Here is a 20,569-nt window from a genome sequence, read left to right as displayed (position 1 = left end):
TCTTCGGCAACAGACTGAAACCTCGTCTCTGCGAGGCTTCGATCCGTGCTTGCCGCTGGAGCGCTCCGAGCCGGCTGGTTTCGGGGCTAAGCCACCCCGTAGAGGTGGTGAAGAAGGGGGAGACTGCCTGCAGGTTGAGGAGAGCCGCATCTCTCCTCCCCAGCTGGCCATTACTCTCTTTCCCGAAGGCAGTTGCAGCGGTGGTCAGAAATGGCCACCACAAAGAAGAACTCGACCAGAAAAGAATGTGCAGGAGGAAGATAAGAAGAGAACGTTTTGGTTGACCGGGTCAAACAGCAAAAGCAACAAATAAGGTACCCTGGAACTGAAACTATTAAAAAAAACAATAACACTGTTCCCTAAGAAGATTTTTAAGCTGCGAAGGAGAGAGAAAAGGGAAAAGATTTGGTTTTTTTTCTCCTTTTCCTATACTGACAGCTAAGAGACTTAAGCAAGAAATTGGAAAAAATCCACTTTGACATTAATAGGCACTTAATGCTGAAAATAAAAAGTCAAAGGAATAATAAAGATTTCTGGACAATCAAAAGCTTTTGAAAACAGGAAAGGAGAGAAAAAGAATAAAAGGGCAGGATCTGGAAGGGAGGAGACTGTCTGGAATTAAAAAGAACTTACAGCAAAATCTCAACAAGACTTCCAAAAGATACATTTTAACTTAAATATTGCAACAAAAACCCAAGGAAGAGAAAGTGGAAAAAGAAATAAGAAGAAATAACTCGGGACTATTTGGATTACTTGATGATTTCTGGATTTTTGGTTATTGTATTTGATTGACTAAAATCAATTGGGTGATTGTTTAAAACTGTTTAAAATAGCTCCACTTTTAGAAGAACTGAAAATGGAACTTAAAAAGTACAAAGAAGATGCACAAGAAGGGAGAGGTTCTTTTGGCTTCATATTTCAGTTTTTAGAAATGGAGATTTGGAATTGAGAAACAACAAGAAATGCCTGCAGAACAAGAAGATTGCTACAAAGAAGAAGCCATCTTTAATGAACAAGTAATCTTAAGGGGTGGGAGGAAAGGGGGCAAAGAGAATGGAAAGTTTAAGATTGGGAAAAACAACTCCCCCCCAAAAAGAGTGAAAAATAAGTATAAAATCAGAAAGCAACAGAAGAGAGAAATGCAGAAGAGAGAATTAGAAGTAGAGAGACAAGGGGGTAAAAAGGGGAGGGAGAAGATGAGAGGGAAGAAAGAAAGGAAAAGAAGTTATAAAGGACAGAAAGAAAATATAGAGAAACAGGGCCTATTTAGAGATGGGTGTAAATTTAATTGAAAAAGGATTCTGCAAAGGTACATAAGATAGCATTGTTATATTAGAAACAGAAATAATTTTAGAAAATATGAAACAGTGTATGATTAAAATGTTTGATAAAATAGCTATCGTAATTCAGTGGAATGCTTGTCAATAAATAAATGTAACAAAATGAATATTTAATGACTTACAAAACATATGTTGAAGAGAAATAAGGGGAAAATTAATTGTGGAGATTATATGTGTCTTTAAGGAAGTATGATATTTAATTGAAAAGAAGTGTTAAAGATGTTAAGATTTTAATGATTATTAATGATAGAACTGAATTGGAATGGAATGAGGGTTTATAATAAATTACATATATTTATAATCTTTTTTTAAAAAGAATATAGTGTGTATTATAAGAATGTACCAAGCAGAATTCGATTGGAAGTTATTGTATTATGTATCTATTGAAGGTCATAACCTTAAGGTATATATTGAAGTTTAAATAAGAGTTGAATGGATCTAATTAAAAGATATAAAGGTGTCATTCTCCAATTAGTAACTACAGGAGAAAATTTGTTTAATGAGAAAAGATAATATGAAATTGAAACAGAACAGACAAAAGTATAAATATAATGATTTGAACTGAGATGAGATAATCAAAATAAAATTGAGAAAATTAAAAGAGAGGAAAAACTATATAGAAAATGTAGAATAGTATAAGATATGGAGTAGAACACAAAAAGGAGCATGAAATTGAGTTTTGTTTCTGTATAAAGAAGTTCAACCCAGGACCATGCTATTTTCAAAAAAGATGTTTTACTTGTATTTTGTATGTGTGAAAACCCAAATAAAACTTTATTTTAAAAAAATTAAATACTTTATGCTTTTTAACATTTTAGCTTAATTTTTCTTTGTTACTGTTGTATGTCTTCTTTCTCATTTTTACTCCTTTCTTTTTACTAAAAAGCATTTTTTTAAAAACTTTCAAAGCAGGTTTAGTGACAGATCCTTTTCAAAAGGTCAAACAGCTGAATTCAGAAGTCACCAAGGCCCAGGTTGTCTAACAAATGTTCCAGCTGGGCTTTTGCCATGAGGAAGAGTCAACTGCCATGGTTCGTTATTCTTTACACAGTACCGAAGGCCTCAGCGCAACGGATCCAAAATTTCACAGTTACGCTTCTAGGCCACACACTAAAAATGCACAGAACACCACAGATGCAGCAGGCCTTTTAGACAAAACCCACCATCCATCAAGAGCAAAAAGCTAGGGTGGCTGGAAAAAAAAGAGAGAAGAAAACGGCCTTTTGTTCCTTTTTGCTACTAGAGGATTATAAAGAGGAAGGGGGAAAAGGGGAGAGTCAAGTGCAGGTTTTCAGAGCTGTACATAAAAAGCCCATTCATCAGGTGATAAAAGTCACATGCATTTGATTGTGCCAGTTTAACAAAAACCACAGTAAGAGGCATTTGTTTAGGCGATATCAGTAACTGAAAAAACAGCAGAGGAAACAAAGGCACTCCAAGCATTCAAGAGCAAAGGGCAGGGAGAGATAAAGGAAGTAAGGAAGGATAGACAGCTCCAACACAGAGAACAAAGCAGCAATATTGATGGGCGGGGGGGGAGGGGGCAGACTTGAATATTTATTCATTTATTTTAAAAACTGCCTATAACCCCACCCAATCCATTTGGTTCTGGACAGCAAGTAATGTAATTTCAAATGTGCCACAAAATATTCCCCCTACAAATGCAAACTAAAGAAAAAAATGAAAGCACTCAGAGGAATCCAGGGCCAAACATACTGTTTTCCAAAGCAATAGGCAGTAATTTAGATTTGTTCCTATTTATATATAGTAGATCTTTAACCTCTACTGGAATAGAAAAACTAATGTCACCCTCAATACATTATTCATTAGTTCTTTTCATATTTGGCAACTTTAAAGGCGTGTAGACTTTGACTCCCAGAATTCCCCAGCCAGCATGTGGAATTCTAGGAGTTCATGTTCACAATCTTAAAGTTGCCAAGTTTGAAAACACTGTTATACCTTATTCTGCCCTTCCCACTTCTTGAATACTTATCACCTAGTAAGTTTTACTGATTAAAAAAAATTAAGTACACACAGAGATTACTGCAAATTTCAAAAGTCGTTTATCCAGTTAAAAAAGAAAATCGACATGTAAGTTAAACATGATGCATTTTCATGTTCTGAGATGCCATAAGCAAATGGTATTATTATTTCTTTTAGAAAAGCGTTTTCTGGAGAATTTAAACATTAAAAGAATATCCAAAAATAGTCTCCCCCAAACCAGCTTTATCATCCTGTCTGAAAGAACAGATGAGGCAATGCATCAAGATCACTAATAGATTCATTACCACAGAAGGTTTTAGAAAATGGATCCAATGTCCTCTTTATGATCATGTATTTTCTATAAACACATTCAATACTAGTTTCTTATATTTTTATTCATAAGCTGTTTCTAATCAAACGTTTTAATATAAATGGGGACAGAGAAATATCTACACTATATGTTTTCCAAATAAGCAGCCTTTTTTTATGACAGGACTGATTGGGACTAAATTCCACTTATAAACCTTAGTAATACTGCACTACAGTTTTTGAGCAGTAGCCATTTTGAGATGCATAATTTAACTAGCAGTGCACTTTAAGGCATAGAGTCTGTATGCAGATCCATGAACTTGAAGTCAGCCAGCCAGCAATATTTTCTTCTCTTCATAGTACACAAAGCAGCTCTTTGTTTTTCTTTGTTTTTCTAAATGACTTTTAAAATAGGTAGAGGCTTGTGGCACTAAAGCAAAACCAGGGACTTGATCCTTCCATGATGTGGACAGAATTGGAATTTTCTCTCAACCATATCTTCACTTCAGCCTAATGCTTTGCTAGTCTCCAGCCAACTGGATTTCATCCTTTCCTGACTTATGAAGCCCCACTGGAAACCACACTGAAAACATACACTTGCTTTCCGAGTGCAAACGGAGAAGCTCCAGAGCAGCAATACGTGGAATTTCAACAAGAGGGCATAATCTAACTTGGATTGCATGACTAACAGTATGAGTTCTGAATATGAGGCAACTTCTCCATTCACTTCCTGCCTCCCTCCCAACGTTCACCCACTAGCTCTCTTTGGCAAGATGAAAATGGGTGTTCCTTCTTTTTTTTAATCCTGGCCCTATTTGATTTTTCTTGTTTAGAAATCTAATTCTATCATCTGCCCTTTCCATTTTGCAACCGTGAGCAAATTCAGTTGATAAGTACGGATTGTGCTGCTGAGAGCAGGAAAATAAGTGAGAGTTTTTAATTCAACAGAATATCTTGCTTGCTGCTTTTCCTGTAGGGCTTCATAATTTTTTGGATTTAAAGAACCTTTTCAAAGTTATTTAAAGTTTCAAATATAAGAGCAATTTGCAATTTTTTTGTTGTTTTCTCTCTCTCCTCCAGAGACCTATGCTCAGAATTGTTGCATTCCTTAGCCTCAATATCTTCTTCTTCACATTGGCAATAAGCTAAAAGAAGTATGTGAATACTGAATAAACAGTGATCAGAAGACAATGTCATTTGTCAAATAATGCTGTATTTAGGACAGTTAGTCAAGTACAATCCCACCATATTTCAAAATACGTTTGTGCAACAGAGGAGCAGAGAGGAGATGATGTTTAAAGGAGTCTTTTAAACTCTCCTTATTAAATAACAGGAAACAGGATTGCCTTTAACACTATAGTTGGAAAACGTTTGTATTAACATATTAAAACTCTAGCTTGGCAAATACAATTTTCTTTCTCCCATTTCCAATGAACGTCTAAGGCAGGACTTGAACATGAGTCTTCTCATTGCCTGTCCAAAATTTCGTTCTCTCTCAATTTAATAGAGATTAGCTCTCAGTTAAACAGATTTTGTCTCAAACAATTTTAAAACCTGATCAGTATCAATACTCTAGATGCTTTGTTTCTCTGACTGTTCTTACAATGTTTTGGGGAAAGGGTATTCTTGGCAAATCTTTTCAAGGGCTCCAAAACATGGCAGATTATTTAACATTATGGTGTTAACTGTCAATGAAAACCTTAAAGATCTAAATGATAATATAAACACCTTTTCCAACAGCTTCTGTGTCAATTAGGTGCAATACCTTGTATTAAGAACTACAAAGTAAGTTCATTAGGATAGTTTTTGATTGCTTTCTTGTTTTGTTTCAATGCTACAAAAAGATGAGTGCAGGTACAACTTAGGATAGGGGTGTCAAAATCAAGGCCTGGGGGCCATATCCAGTCCACCCACTGCTTAGATCTGCCCCGTGGGGCTACCCTAGAAACAGCAAAGGACTGGCCCACAGTGCCTCTCCCAGTGCAAACAGAACTTGGAAGGGCTGTGGGCAGCCATCCCGAGCTCCGTTTTTGCTGGCAGAAGGTTGCAGAAAGCTGTCGCAGCTGAAAACTGAGCTCGGGAGCCCGTTTTTGCTGGCAGAGTGCTCGGGCCACCACAGGTGCCCCTGACGTGCGTGAGGTTGAGCTGGCCATGCCCACCCTGGGCCCCCAAGGTCAAACACAACCCTGATGTGGCCCTCAATAAAATTGAGTTTGACACCCAACTTAGGTTATAGGTGGAGATGCAATTCAGTAGTCTTGGATCTAATATTTATCCTGAATTTTCAAACAACAGCCTATAGAAAAGAGGCTTAAATCCAGTGTGGGTAATACATCGATATGTCATTTTTCTACAACTTCACTTTTTATTGTCTGCCCTGGTAAACATATTAACAAAAATAAAACTGATTACACAGGATTGGCCTTCAAAACAGCTAAAAAACTTCAGCCACATTAGAAGGCAATATGACCATTGACTGCAGCTCCAGAATCAAGTCTATTAAAACAGGACCATAATTGTTGTTAAGGTACTCTAGAAAACCACCTTTCAGATTAATTTGTACAATTGTAATCACTAGTGCAAGGAAACACATAATTCAAGGAAGTCTGTCTTTGTGACCAAATTTCAGTCTAACAATTATTCACGGTTACCTTTTCAGATGATGCTGATGGTTCTACTAAGAGGGGTTCCTGCTCACTGGACTTGTCACTATGAACATATTCTTGCCCAGCAGAATTGGGCATGTGTCCCTTCCTGAGCCGTATAACTGGCTCCAGAGTGCTTGCATTCCCAAGATCTGTTGATTCGTTCATGAGATCAAGGCTCTTCCTGAAAAGAAGTTCTTATTCTCTCCAGCAAGAGGCGGTGACGAATGGGCTAGTTCTGAAAAACAAAGTCGATAATGATAAACATATCACTCCCAATGTTATGTAAACCTACCTAGCATCTTTTCTTTTTACAGGTACCAAAAGCCATAGCCCTCAGGAATACGCATTTGGATGGAAAGAAGTCCCTTTTCTGGAATCTTTATTGCATTAACAAAGCATCAACAAACATCCAGTGGACTACTAAACAAAAAAAGTCTCAATCTGTTGTCTTTCTTTGCTGCCACTGAATGAAGTGATTAATACATATAAAGTGAAACAGATTTAATTACAAACAAAAACATTTGTCATAAAGTAGGAACTGCTATCATTCAGATAATAATGGATGTCTACGAAAGCAGGAATCCATTGAAACAAGTCAAACAGGGAGCCTCCAGCAAAGTAAATGGAATTAAAAATAAAACTAATGAAATGAGTTGGGATGAAGTTGAACAGAGGGAAAGCTAAAAGTACTAATTTCAGAGACCTGCATGGGAATGACTGTGATATGCTAGAGAATGGAACTGAAATGAATGATGTGTTATTGTCCAAGAAAAGGAAACCATACATGCTATAATAAGCATGTTGAAAGGATGGACACAGTTAACATAGGAGAAGAAATGTTAATATAGGAATGTGCTTTCCTTGTGAAGCATCTGTGCAACTTGTATAGCATGTATGTAAAGTGAGTCTCTGTCCTCAATTATTGGAAGAATATAGTTATTATATTATTTCCCTATAAAATAGGGAAATGTAGCAAGAATAAATTTTAAACCCTGTAGATGGGCTAATCTGTTTACTATATCTCTAAAAGTACTTGGCAGATTTTTTTTAATGTAAGCTTTTAATACATTTTTATAAAAATGAATGATAGTATAAGAGAAGTTGGGCCGGATTTTATAACCTTTTTTTACCATAGTTCTTAAGTGAATCATGTAATTGTTAAGCAAATCCAGCTCTCCTCATTACCTTTGCTTGTCGGAAGCCAGACAGGAAGGTCGGAAATGGTGATTATATGTCTCTGGAATGCTGCAATTGTCAGTACGCAAACATACATGCCAGCATTTTGACGTGTTGATGCCAACATTTTGAACACGTCATGGGGGGGATGCTTCAGTGGTCGTAATGGTGAGGACCAAATGTAATGGTCGATAAATCAATGGTTATAAGTTGAGGACTGTCTATACATTTTAGAAAAGCTCTATGTAGTATATAATGGAGTCATTCCTGCTTTAAGATACTTGGCATAATTTTGATTTGACAGGTAGAAGAGCTGACAGTAAGCAGAAGTTGGGAAGTGCAACATAGCAAGGACTACACAGATTGTTTGCTCTTTAGCAAGTCACTGAAAGTTTTGAGAAAGTTTCTTGCACATTTGTTGATTTAAAGAAAGTTTCTGATAAAGTGAATGCTGTATGTTAGAATTATTAAGTGTTAAGTGAGAATGTGGAGATTACGTTTGGTTGCTGAATAAGGTAAGTAAGCATGCTGGAAGTAGAGCATGCAGGGGAAGAAATGTTATTTTATGTATTTATGGATAAACATGAAAATAATACTTGTGGTCATGCTGGAGGTATGCTCTTTGGGGATGTGAATGTGAAGTATCTACTTTTATGTGCTGGTGATGTGTTGTTGACTAAGAATTCAAATTATTCAAAACAACTGTTAAATCTACTATATTACTGGTCCCCAACCTTTTTGGCACCAAGGACCGGTTTTGTGGCAATTTTTCCACGGAGTGGGGGCGAAGGAGAGAAGGCACACACAACCTAGATCCCTCACATGCACAAGTTTGTTGTGTGGCCCAGTTCCTAACAGGCCATGGACCAGTACCAGTGGATGGCCCAGGGGTTGGGGACACCTGTATTATATGATAAATCAAGGAGTATGGATATGAAATTAATGCATCAAAAATTGACTACTTTGACAAGGAAAATGTACTAAACAATTCCAAGTTAAACAATAATGGCAAAAAAGTTAGAACCAGTAGATGAATTGGTGAATCTTGGGGGAAGATTAATTAGAAATGAGTAAATGAAAAAATGTTAAAATACCATAAACATTAAGGTTGAGATTCTTGCACATTATCCTAAATACCGTTCGCTCCTTTATTATATATAAAGGTGACAAAGTTGTTGTCTAAACACAAGTGTTCTGTAGAAATTGAACAGTTTTTCAGCTAAACTGCAATGATATATTATTGAGAAATTAGCCATTACAATAATGATTATTTTTATAAGTTCACATTTCCTTTATTATCATAAAAAGACATCTGTGGGGTTTTGCTATTTTTAATCAAATGCTTTAAAGTTGAACTAAATGGCTAACCACCCAATTATTTATAACAATACCTTCAACCTTTAAATATACTTTGGATCCCATGACTTAGCACAAGGTCTGGGGCACAATCATACACAAGCTTTTTGATGGGATAAAGCCCCTTTGGTAAACATCACTTAAAATTGTCCTATTATTCAACAACTATTGATGTGCATATGATGTAGACAGGGTCTGTCAAGTGATAACATTGATTTTATCACAGAATTGCAAAAGGACAAAAAAAAATCTTGCCTACTGCATTTGAGTCAATTCCCATGAGACCCAGACAGTTTTATTTGAATTGATACAATACTATTTCAGGATTAGCCCTGCTGCATAGATCCAGAAATTTTTTACTTAGTTTCTCTGCAATAAAATAAATACTGTACAAAGAAAGACAAGTGAGAACAAATGTATGGATAGTTTTGATAATAAAAGAGAATATTTTATACTTTTAAAAAATGGGTGGGAACCAGCCAAATTCAGTTCTAAGCACAGCTGATATTTTTTTGTAAGTTGTAACTACTTTTTCTTAACTTTCTTTCAATAACTCCAAGAACAGGGAGTATAATTTTGCAACAACTGATTAGACATTTGTCACATGCAGTTGAATGAAAGGAGCAACTATTAAACATTTCTATTTTTTATAATTCCTAAATAAGATGTCCATATTCTCTGATCTCTCCTCTAAACAGCGGACAAGAAGAAACAGGATAGAGGATATTCATAAAACTTTAAAGCTAAAATCCAATCGTGTTTGAATACTCCAATAATGGAATATTCTACAAATGCTGAATCATTTTATGAAAGATAACCAGAAAGAACAACAATAAATAAAAATATTCGATTTTTGTAACCCAATTAAACACAAATTTTCACACATGCTCAGCTGGACTACTATTCCCTGACTAATCAAATGAATCAAAAATAATACAGGAAGGAATGGAGCGCTGAATCCTGCAGAACCCCACATAACCTGGAGGCCAATCTCTCTCCCCTTTGCCAACACCAGTCGGAATTTGTTACGAAGAAAAGACAAGAATCACCATAAAAGAATGGTTTCAATTGCCAGCACAGCCCCTAATTCCCAACTCCCACAGCCAATCCAAAAGGATTCTACAATCAATAGTATTGAAGGATACTGAAAGTGTAAAACCCCCTTCCATTGGGTTCCGCATAGATCATCAACATGTGCCATCAAGGCTGTCTCAGTACTGAATTCTAGTCTGAAACCGAAACTGAAAGACCTAAATAATTGCTTTGAATTGTACTAACAAAATGGTCCCAGAAATCAGACAACTGCAGCATCCTATACTGTAAACTCTAAAAACAGAAACAAACCCTTTAGAGAAATCCTGCTTGTCAGGAAATAGCTCACAATTCAAACACTAATTTTATCTTCCCGGGGTCACTTTCAATGTCATAAATCAATAAGAAAGCACATGCCTTTGTTTTATCAAGAAGAAAATTCAATTTTTTTGTTAACTAGAACACCAGCAACAGCAAAGTCTTTGCAACAGCAAAGTCTCCAAGAAGAATCAATGTTCTTACTTACTCTTTTTCAAACTTGAAAGTTGCATTAAACACAGCAGCCTAGCTTTCTAACAGCAGGTTGCCCAGGCAGACAATGAAATATTTCAGTGCAATACAAGCAAAGCCAGGTAGCAGTTATATTCCATAGTTGTCTCCTGCACAGAAAATCCATGTATAACATGGATGACAAGTAAATAGTAAATGAAATGGCCATGTGTACCAGTGTTTTTGCTATCTTAAGGGATCAGATGGGGAACTCTATGTCAAGAAAAGGATAGATGGAGCACTGTGTATGCAGCTAAAGTGCTTGGCTTAAGTTGTATCTTTTTGCAGCAAAAACATGAACAACTCAATTTATACCTCATACCTATGGTTTTATGAAAAACAATAAAGGAGTCAAACTGAGAAACTGTTAAATTCTAAGCCTGCCTTAGGTATTAACCAAGTGACTTTGGGCCAGTCATTCAGCCCAATTCAACTCACAGGATGGTGGTTGTGTGGAAAATAGAAAACAGTTGTATTACTTATGTAAATGGTCTTCTACTTTGGATCACTGCAATCCCTACTAAATCTTGTCAAGAACCAACCTTTGTCTGGTAGAAGCTGAATGTCATAATTTCATAATTTTATTAACATTATTGCTTCTCTTTATCTAGTTTTAGATAAAAATAAATTTAGTTTTATCTGGCTTTAGATAAAAATTAATTTAGTTGTATCGAGTGTTATCTGGTTTTAGATAGTGGAAGATTTCTACCTGACAGTTACTTATAATTCTACATAAACTGGGTTCTCATTCAAAACATAAATTGTTAATTTTTAATCATATATAACCTCCTTGACCTTGAATATATAACTGAAAAGCGACTGGGGAATTTTGTTGATAACTTTAATAAAGTAAAAGTGCCACCTCCAACCAATACTAATAATGCTTTTTAACCGTCAGCAATGTACAAGTCATATTCCAATGCTGATTGGAAGTGCTGACATTATTAGAAGTATACAAAACACAATCCTCTAATTTCAGAAACAGATTGTGCTTTCAATCACAAAAATACTTTATAGTAGACAAAGCTTTTTTAAAAATTATAAGTGTATAATGTTTAAAAAATAAAAGGATATTATTTAAAATGAAACAGAGCCTAGAAACTAGTTCTTCTCTGTTTCTCAACTTTGATATTAGAAATTGTTGCTCTCTAAGTGTGTATTCCCTTCCCCCTTTACTTGCAAAATACTTGATCACAGTTATGAAAAAAAAATAAACATCACCATAAAAAGATGATTAAATAAAAATACTTCACCTGCCTGTGTTCCTGCATAAAATCTTAGGACAATAAATAAGGATTTCAAATTTAAAAATTCAATTAAAATATAATTTGAATACAATTGTACTCACTTAGAATGTAATACATATTGTGACTGTTCATCAAATATATACCAAAACATCAATACATAAAATTTTATTGATGGCCAGGCTACTGTCAGCCTTCAAACTTTCAGATGAAAAAAAAAAAAACACCATAAAAAGAGATTAAATAAATTTACTCCTTTTCCTGCATACCAAGGCAATAATCCATTTATATAAAATTTAGGCAAATGTGCCTTATAGGTAAAAGCAGAACTTGCCTAAATCAAGCATCAAAACAGGGCTGTCTAAATCAAGCTTCCCAATCCATACCCCATAATTGTTTTCATTACAGTACATCTGTGTAATTACTGAATTAAAGTGCTGTTATTAGCTTCATAGTATTGCTAATAATATATGGGCTGAGCCAGTCATAAGTGCCACTTATTTTAAACTTAACTAAGCATGTAGAAGACAACTTCCTGTAATTATGCAGGTGTTTTTGGGGTCCATATTGTTTGGTTCCCTTTGCCTCAAGGACTCAGATACAACCTGCTCAACAGGACTGATTTTAGTGATATCCACCAAATTTACAGTTCATGACAATTTATTATTAAGTAAAAGCAATCCAGAAAAGAAACTCTACATGAAATGAATCAGGGCTGGTGTCTTCATGTTGTTACTTCAACTGAAATCAGCTCCTAGCCATTTGAATACAAAGCAGAACTGAAAACTCTGCTTTTGTGGGAGAATTGTGTAATTCAGTCTGGGTCAGTCATGAGTCTGAAAGCTTGGAAGACTAAACCTCTTGTCCCAGTGACCGATCCCGATTGGATTCTGAATTATTACATTTTCTTGGTTTACACAATATATCCAGACAGATATAAATTAACCAAACAGGCTGGAATTGCATAAAATATTATGCAATAAAAAGTAAGACAAGGTTGAAATTAATCAAATTTAGTACTTGGTGCAAATTCACAGAAAATGAGTTTTAATTGATCTGATTAAATATGTGACCCAGCCAGTGCCTTACTTGAAATTAATACCCTGCACCAATAACACCCTATATTATTAAGCTAAAACAGAAAAAGCACACATTTGCCTGGTGTGTATGTGTGTGCGTATGTTTAGATGTATTTCATGAAAACGCTGTACAATATATTGCTTTTCACCAGTTTTCTCAATTTTAGAGGGCAGAGAGCATGTGGAAACTTGATAAAAATGTTGCTTTGCCTTAGAAAATGCCTTGCAATGGATGGATGGTAAACTAATAAAGCTAAATGACAAATAAATTGCCAATTAAAATTATATAAAAAAAACATGTCATCCTCACTCCAAAATTCAACACATATCACTGTCCTGCTCCAAAATCAGTTTACAGTACTTCACAGATAAACAACTGATTCTCCTGTTTTGTGCAAATTGACTACACCTCTCAGAATACATACAAGAATTATGTTGGAAAACCTAATGGGAATAAATCTGCACAAATCTGGTCTGCAGCCTTAATATAACAAACTGACTTGTTGCTTGTCACAAGTCCATGCAATGACAAAATCAAAACACATGGTACTAAGTTAAAATAAATTACAATGCAATGTTTCATTCAAACTTTAAGGTAGCCAAGTAAAATAAACCAGATGATATGGAGGCTGGCATCTTCAAAGGTAGGAATTGAAGACATTGTATAAAATGAAGAAAGAGCTGCATCTAGATTGGGGGAAAAACAGAAGGACAAAGATGTAACAAAGGATGACTGAGTCATGTTTATTTAGTAGGATATTTCTTGACAGTCAGCCAATATCGAGTATTTAACAAATATCAATTTTCACCCAAATAACATGATGTCCCTTCATTTTTAAAGATTGTAGTGATTTACACTGAAGTACAAATGCCTTCCTAAATAATGAAGACAGGCACATAATGATGTACACTATTGAGCAAATGTTCTTTAAACAACCATTCAGCAATCTAATTTGTAAAGCCTATGCAATCACAAAGTCAACAAGCTTTTTGGTGAACTTTGGCCTATAAGGCTTCAATATTGCTGCTGACAAAGTGTTCTTTAACATTGCTCACTAGTGATATTTTTCCATGGCTATGTATACTCAAGATACTGCTAAGTAAGATCAGTAAGCAAAGGCTGTATTTTATGCAGCACTTTGTAAATACAGGTTATTTAATTTAATATCTCTCAACAAAAGATACAAAGAAATATATATATAGTACACATTTCAACTATATTAAATGATTGGATAATTGTATCAGTGGTAGAGGAAATAGGCTTTATCCCCAAATTAAACAATCATGGAGATTGAACTAATTTAGGATTCGGTATTTTGCTATTTAAATATCAAGAGATGCCATTATGCACTGCTCAAAAAAATAAAGGGAACACTTAAACAACACAATGTAACTCCAAGTCAATCACACTTCTGTGAAATCAAACTGTCCACTTAGGTAGCAACACTGATTGACAATCAATTTCACATGCTGCTGTGCAAATGGAATAGACAACAGGTGGAAAGCATAGGCAGTTAGCAAGACATCTCCAATAAAGGAGTGGTTCTGCAGGTGGTGACCACAGACCACTTCTCAGTTCCTATGCTTTCTGGCTGATGGTTTGGTCACTTTTGAATGCTGGCAGTGCTTTCACTCTAGTGGTAGCATGAGACGGAGTCTACAACCCACACAAGTGGCTCAGGTAGTGCAGCTCATCCAGAATGGCACATCAATGCGAGCTGTGGCAAGAAGGTTTGCTGTGTCTGTCAGCGTAGTGTCCAGAGCATGGAGGCACTACCAGCAGACAGGCAAGTACATCAGGAGACATGGAGGAGGCCGTAGGAGGGCAACTACCCAGCATCAGGACCACTACCTCTGCCTTTGTGCAAGGAGGGACAGGAGGAGCACTGCCAGAGCCCTGCAAAATGACCTCCAGCGAGCCACAAATGTGCATGTGGCTGCTCAAACGGTCAGAAACAGACTCCATGAGGATGGTATGAGGGCCCGACGTCCACAGGTGGGGGTTGTGCTTACAGCCCAATACCATGCAGGACATTTGGCATTTGCCAGAGAACACCAAGATTGGCAAATTTGCCACTAGTGCCCTGTGTTCTTCACAGATGAAAGCAGGTTCACACTGAGCACATGTGACAGACATGACAGGGTCTGGAGACGCCATGGAGAACATTCTGTTGCCTGCAACATCTTCCAGCATGACCAGTTTGGCAGTGAGTCAGTAATGGTGTGGGGTGGCATTTCTTTAGGGGGGCGCACAGCCCTCCATGTGCTCGCCAGAGATAGCCTGACTGCCATTAGATACCAAGATGAGATCCTCAGACCCCTTGTGAGACCATATGCTGGTCCGGTTGGCCCTGGGTTCCTCCTAATGCAAGACAATGCTAGACCTCATGTGGCTGGAGTGTGTCAGCAGTTCCTGCAAGACGAAGGCATTGATGCTATGGACTGGCCCTCCCGTTCCCCAGACCTGAATCCAATTGAGAACATCTGGGACATCATGTCTCGCTCCATCCACCAACGCCACGTTGCACCACAGACTGTCCAGGAGTTGGGGGATGCTTTAGTCCAGGTGTGGGAGGAGATCCCTCAGGAGACCATCCGCCACCTCATCAGGAGCATGCCCAGCCATTATAGGGAGGTCATACAGGCATGTGGAGGCCACACACACTACTGAGCCTCATTTTGACTTGTTTTAAGGACATTACATCAAAGTTGGATCAGCCTGTAGTGTTTTTTTTTCACTTTAATTTTGAGTGTAATTCCAAATCCAGACCTCCATGGGTTGCTAAATTTGATTCCTATTGATAATTTTTGTGTGATTTTGTTGTCAGCACATTCAACTATGTAATGAACAAAGTATTTAATAAAAATATTTCATTCATTCAAATCTAGGATGTCTTATTTTTGTGTTCCCTTTATTTTTTCTGAGCAGTGTATTAAACAGCTCCTCATCCTATTTGAGTTTCTTCTACTAATCTGGCCACTATCAACGAACAATCACGGCCAAGAGCAATCAGTAGCTTAGAGAGAGAAGTATTGTGGCTCTAAATTAGATATCCAATATATGTGCACTAAAATTACTAGCAAATCCAATCACTTGATCAGAAAATTGCCTTTTAAAACCAGGCCTAGTAGCCAAGAATTATGGTAACTTTATTTCAGATACTTGTACTGAACAAACCAAAAAGTAATCAGTAAAGCTGAAGCCTTTCCTATGTAGTAGAAATAAAGTGCATTTGTCAATAAGAAAGAAGCTTTTGCATTTGTCAATAAGAAAGAAGCAATTTACCATCTGGAAAGATTTTTTTAAGCAGAAGAGAAAATTTTATTCAACTTGTTAACTCCACAGGTATTGAAGTATTTATTCTATGGCTCCTTTTGCAACAAAAAAGTACATGGGTTTCAATGTGGCCACAATTAACCTAATAAACAGCCAAATGAAATTCCCCAAGATATCTGTAAACAACTGCATAACAAATAGTTAAGAAAACAGTTATAAAATTTGAAATGAAAAGAGTTTACTTTATTGCTTGGTACAGTATGTGTATTTTGGCCTAGTTTATTCATCATTAATCCTTTCTGATGTCATTAATTCAATTAACATTTTAAGTTTCACATACTGCAGGTCTTGAACTGATACCCACTGTTTATAAATTGGTCTGAAGTGTTTTAGCTCAAACACGGCCGATGGAATTTGTTATAAATGCTTCTCTATACAGACACAATTCCAAGGAGGAAAAGGGAATCAGGCTAGGATCCTCTCTTTATACATTTCATTTTTTATCTGGATAATTATTTGATTTTCTTTAAGCATAGGAATTCATTTATGTCCGTACTTACCTACAACCATATAGTGCAATGATATATATCACCTTAGTTAGAATTATGTTTTTCAAAACAATCATTTGGCTTAATGACATAGGTAAATACATGACAAAATAGTATAGTACCAGCAGCAAGAAACTCTTTCTCAGCTCCTTGAAGAAAGACGGGATATAATTTTATGAAATATAGCATAAAACCTAGACACTACTAATGATTAAAACCTTCTAACATAGTACCTCAAAGCTAACACTGAATTGTTTTCCAGATCTTCTACTTTAAAAGCCACGGGCAGAGCTGAGAAACTCCAAATTTCACTCAAGCACTGTTGTTTACAAGCTAGCATATTGAATATTTCTATTTCCTTTTTTATATTGGAAATGTGGGTGTCTAGTTAAAAATACCCACTCCTATTAAAAGCTAGTTTAGGGTAGTGGCACCTGGCTAGAAACTGGGAGACCATGAATTCTAGTTTCACCTTAGGCATGAAGCCAGCCAGGTGATCTTGAGACCAGTCACTATCTCCCAGGTATAGAAAGAAAAAAGCAATGGTCAACCACTTCTGAAAATGTTGCCAAGAAAGCTGGAGACAGACACCAGTAATCAAAGTCACACACACTCCTATTATGTGCCTCTATATCCTCCCTTCTTGTTTGCCCTTTATTCAATTTTTACCACTTTCCTTTTTGTTTCCCCAGTGATAGAAAAACAGAAGCTGGTGAAGTGAAAACATCTAAATCACTACTTCCAAGATTTCCATCACTTTCCGTCAAAATTAACTTGCATAGGATTATGCTGTGTAAAGGAAGAGTTATGGAGCTGATAGATTTCCCAGTCCTGACCTACTTCCACTGAAACTGCTGGAACATTCAAAGGTGCTTTGATCTCTACCATAGTCAGTGATGTTGTTTGAGAACAATTACCATCTTCCTTCTTAACAATTCTTAGTGGTTTTAATGGAAATTAAACCTCACATAGTTCAGTGGGGCTTACTGCTCCAATAGTGCAAAATTAATTGTACTGAAGGATCAGCCGGGTTAAGAGTCATCATATCTGTTATGCCTCTGAAAAAAGTATTTTAAATTTGGGGGTAAATATATACAATTATGTATCATCAAGTCATTTTCAACTCCTACTGAACCCATGGATTTTTTCTATGATAAAGATACATAGCTAATATTTATAAGCACTGCATATATTGATAAGACATGGTGTTTTTCAGTCCCAGGCAAATGATTAAACAAGTGCTGATATCAAACTGGTTCATAACTCAATTCCCTATTGAGCCAAGTAAAAACATTTAATTTTAATATTTATTAGTACTTGCACTTTGTGCAATATTTTAGCTGATTATTCAAATCATCCATATTACTCTGTCCGTTGCCACTAAAGTTACCTGAAATGTACCGAAGTATCTTGACAGCCCTTGTACTGCAACTCCATGCACACTTTAATCCCCAAATGCTTACAAGTTTCAAATTACCCTAAGTGGGTTTCATGCAATGTTGCTCCTGTAAACGTATTGAAGCCTGCCATTTTCCCATTTTCCATTTCATCCAAGACTGTCAAGTTCTTTACAAATGTAACTAGTTGCTGTTCCTTTAAAAAAGAACTCAAAACAGAATGAATCCTAAAATATCTTATAGTACCACCTGCGGCAATACATATTACATTTTATGTCCCAACGGTGCTTTTTCAGGAGGCAATTGGACTTCGTTTTTTTTCTTGTGAAGACATTTAGCTTCTCATCCAAGAAGCTTCTTCAGCTCGGAGCTTGGATGAGAAGCAAACGTCTTCAAAAGAAAAAAAAAAAACAAGAAAAAGAAAGTCCACTTTCCTCCTGAAAAAGCTACTTTGGGACAACCGTAACCTGGATGACTGAGAATCTCTACAGACTATTTTACATTTTATGTTTAATATCCAATCCTTAGTGCTGTAAACCTACCAAAAGACTATTATGACCTTTATTACTCTAAAGAAATTATAACTGTTGGTTCTACCGTTTTTATTATTACAACTTCCAAAGGACAGACCTGAGTCTGAGACACAAACCTGCCATCCCATAACCAACCTGACAGCCCCTTTGGGAAGGAAGGCAAGTTCTCCTCTACTTTAGTTTACTTTACTTTACTGTCATTGCACCTCGTACAACGAAATTAAATGCCATCTTCAGTGTACATTATGACTATGAAAATAAACACAAACACCCATCTTTCACATTCTATACATTGAACTGAAAACTCCTGATATGGCATTAATATTGCATTGTACAGTATATACTACCTGCACTTGACAGTAAACTCACACGAAATAAACATAGCTACTAATTTGAAAGGGGAACCGTCCGTTTTTGTTCGCTTTTGTCTTTTTTTAATTCGCCGTTTCTCAAATCCCCGCTCAGGTTGGAAACGTCAAGGCTAGGCAGGTGGCCGAACATTTGGCTATATAAGACTCGGAGGGCATCAAGAAACGAAACGGCTTCCAGCTGGTTTAAAATATGGGGCGGTATAGACTTTTTTTTTTAAAAAAAGATCATATTAATAGCTAAAATTAAAAATTAAACTGCCTCTCGAGCAAGGAAGGAAATCCTTATTATCGCCGCAGCCGCTGAGACGGGCACAGGCGGGAGAAGCTCCTCGCCAAGGTCAGCAGCCGCCCAGGAGAAGAGCAACGCCGGCGGAGGAGAGCCCGGGCCGACAGGCCTACGACTGCGCCCCCCGAAGGGACGGAGGGGACCCTTGGTGACCCAGGCCTAATGACCAGAACCCATCACCCGCTCTCGGGGACCCCAAACCCCGCATCGTTCGTCTCCCGCTGCCGCCTTACCAGACGTCTTCTCGCTCCGGTGTCCCGATGCTGAGGGGAGTCGGAGGGAGGCAGGGAGGGAGGCCCCAACGGTGCCGCCGGCGCCTCCGGGAATCCCGCCCCCTCCGCCGTGGTGGCCGCCTCCACTCCGCCTCTCAGTTTTCCGTTGCCCTTTGCCCTATGGAATCATCATCGCAAGAGACGCCACCAGCCAATCACAGGCCGCCTCGGTAGCGAGGGTCGCCCTTATCGGCCACGCTAGTCGACGTGGAGGAAACAAGGGCGGTGCTCGTTCGGCCCCAGTGCACTCTGGGCAATGTAGTGAATGGGAGGCACGTGATTAGGAACGCAGCGGGAGCTGAAGCGCTCTAAGGAAGTCGCTATGGGATTTGAGAGGGCGGGCGGAGAAGGCGGAGGGGGGGGATGGCTGATGTGGGTTCAAGTTCACTTTCACTTAGTGAAGTTTGGAATGTTTTTTAAAATATATGGGAGAAAACGGCACCGGTGTCCTAGTCAAGTGATTAGGACTTGCTCCCTCCGGTGTAAATAAGCCTAAAGTACCAATAGAAGGGAATACAGTGTAGCTTATCGAGGACTGTAGGACTGTGGAGTCCTTTGTGCTCTCCGAGCTTAACAGTTAACATAATCAAGAGTTGGAAGGGACCTTGTAGGTCATCTAGTCCAACCCTCCCCCCGCCCAAGCGGGAGACCCTACACCATTTCTGACAAAGGGCAATCCAATCTATTGGTTGCTTGCTTGCTTATGTTTACTTACCCGACTAGATAACACAATTAGTACTAATCAGTAATGAAAAATCTCCCAGCAAACAAAACAACCTCACAGAGCACCAAGGACTCCATAAGCCTAAAGTAGCTGGACTGGCAATAGCAGCTGAAATTGCTTCCTGATGTGTGAGTAACTCTGCCTGAAACAGCCCTCGCAGAAAAACTTCAAACATTTAATAAATAGGATGTACCAAATCTCACACTGCTCCCTGGTATGTCATTTATACCACTTCCTGTTTAAAACAACAGGGAAGCTCATTATCGAGGAGGGTAATAATTACGGTGATATTTTCTTGGAAGGAAAAGGAGAAACCTGAAAAAGGGGGAAGTCTGAAAGAGGTTAATAAGGATAAAAACATGTAATTATGTTCATAACTTTACAAAGAAAAATTCAAGAGCAAAACCAAGAAAAACTTTACAAAACCATTCTAATAAAAACATAT

The 20,569-nt window shown here is 37.4% G+C and overlaps 1 protein-coding gene across 1 annotated transcript in view; it reads right to left on the bottom strand.

Annotated features, from left to right (window-relative positions):
* Nucleotides 1–19,624, bottom strand: part of ADIPOR2 (adiponectin receptor 2) — a 38,949-nt gene extending 19,325 nt beyond the window's left edge. The window contains exons 1-2 of the mRNA XM_026718095.2: nucleotides 19,362–19,624; nucleotides 6,284–6,515 (exon numbers count right to left, since the gene is read on the bottom strand). Of these exons, the coding sequence (XP_026573880.2) occupies nucleotides 6,284–6,445 (162 nt within the window). The 5' untranslated portion in view covers nucleotides 6,446–6,515; nucleotides 19,362–19,624. The remainder of the gene's footprint in view (nucleotides 1–6,283; nucleotides 6,516–19,361) is intronic.
* Between the last annotated feature and the right edge of the window lie 945 nt (nucleotides 19,625–20,569).

The sequence above is a fragment of the Pseudonaja textilis genome, chromosome 5, assembly GCF_049901715.1.
Source record: "Pseudonaja textilis isolate UNSWEBS1 chromosome 5, rPseTex1.2, whole genome shotgun sequence".
NCBI lineage: Eukaryota > Metazoa > Chordata > Lepidosauria > Squamata > Elapidae > Pseudonaja > Pseudonaja textilis.
Note: the sequence above shows the minus strand (reverse complement) of the source record. Positions and strands in the feature narration are given on the sequence as shown.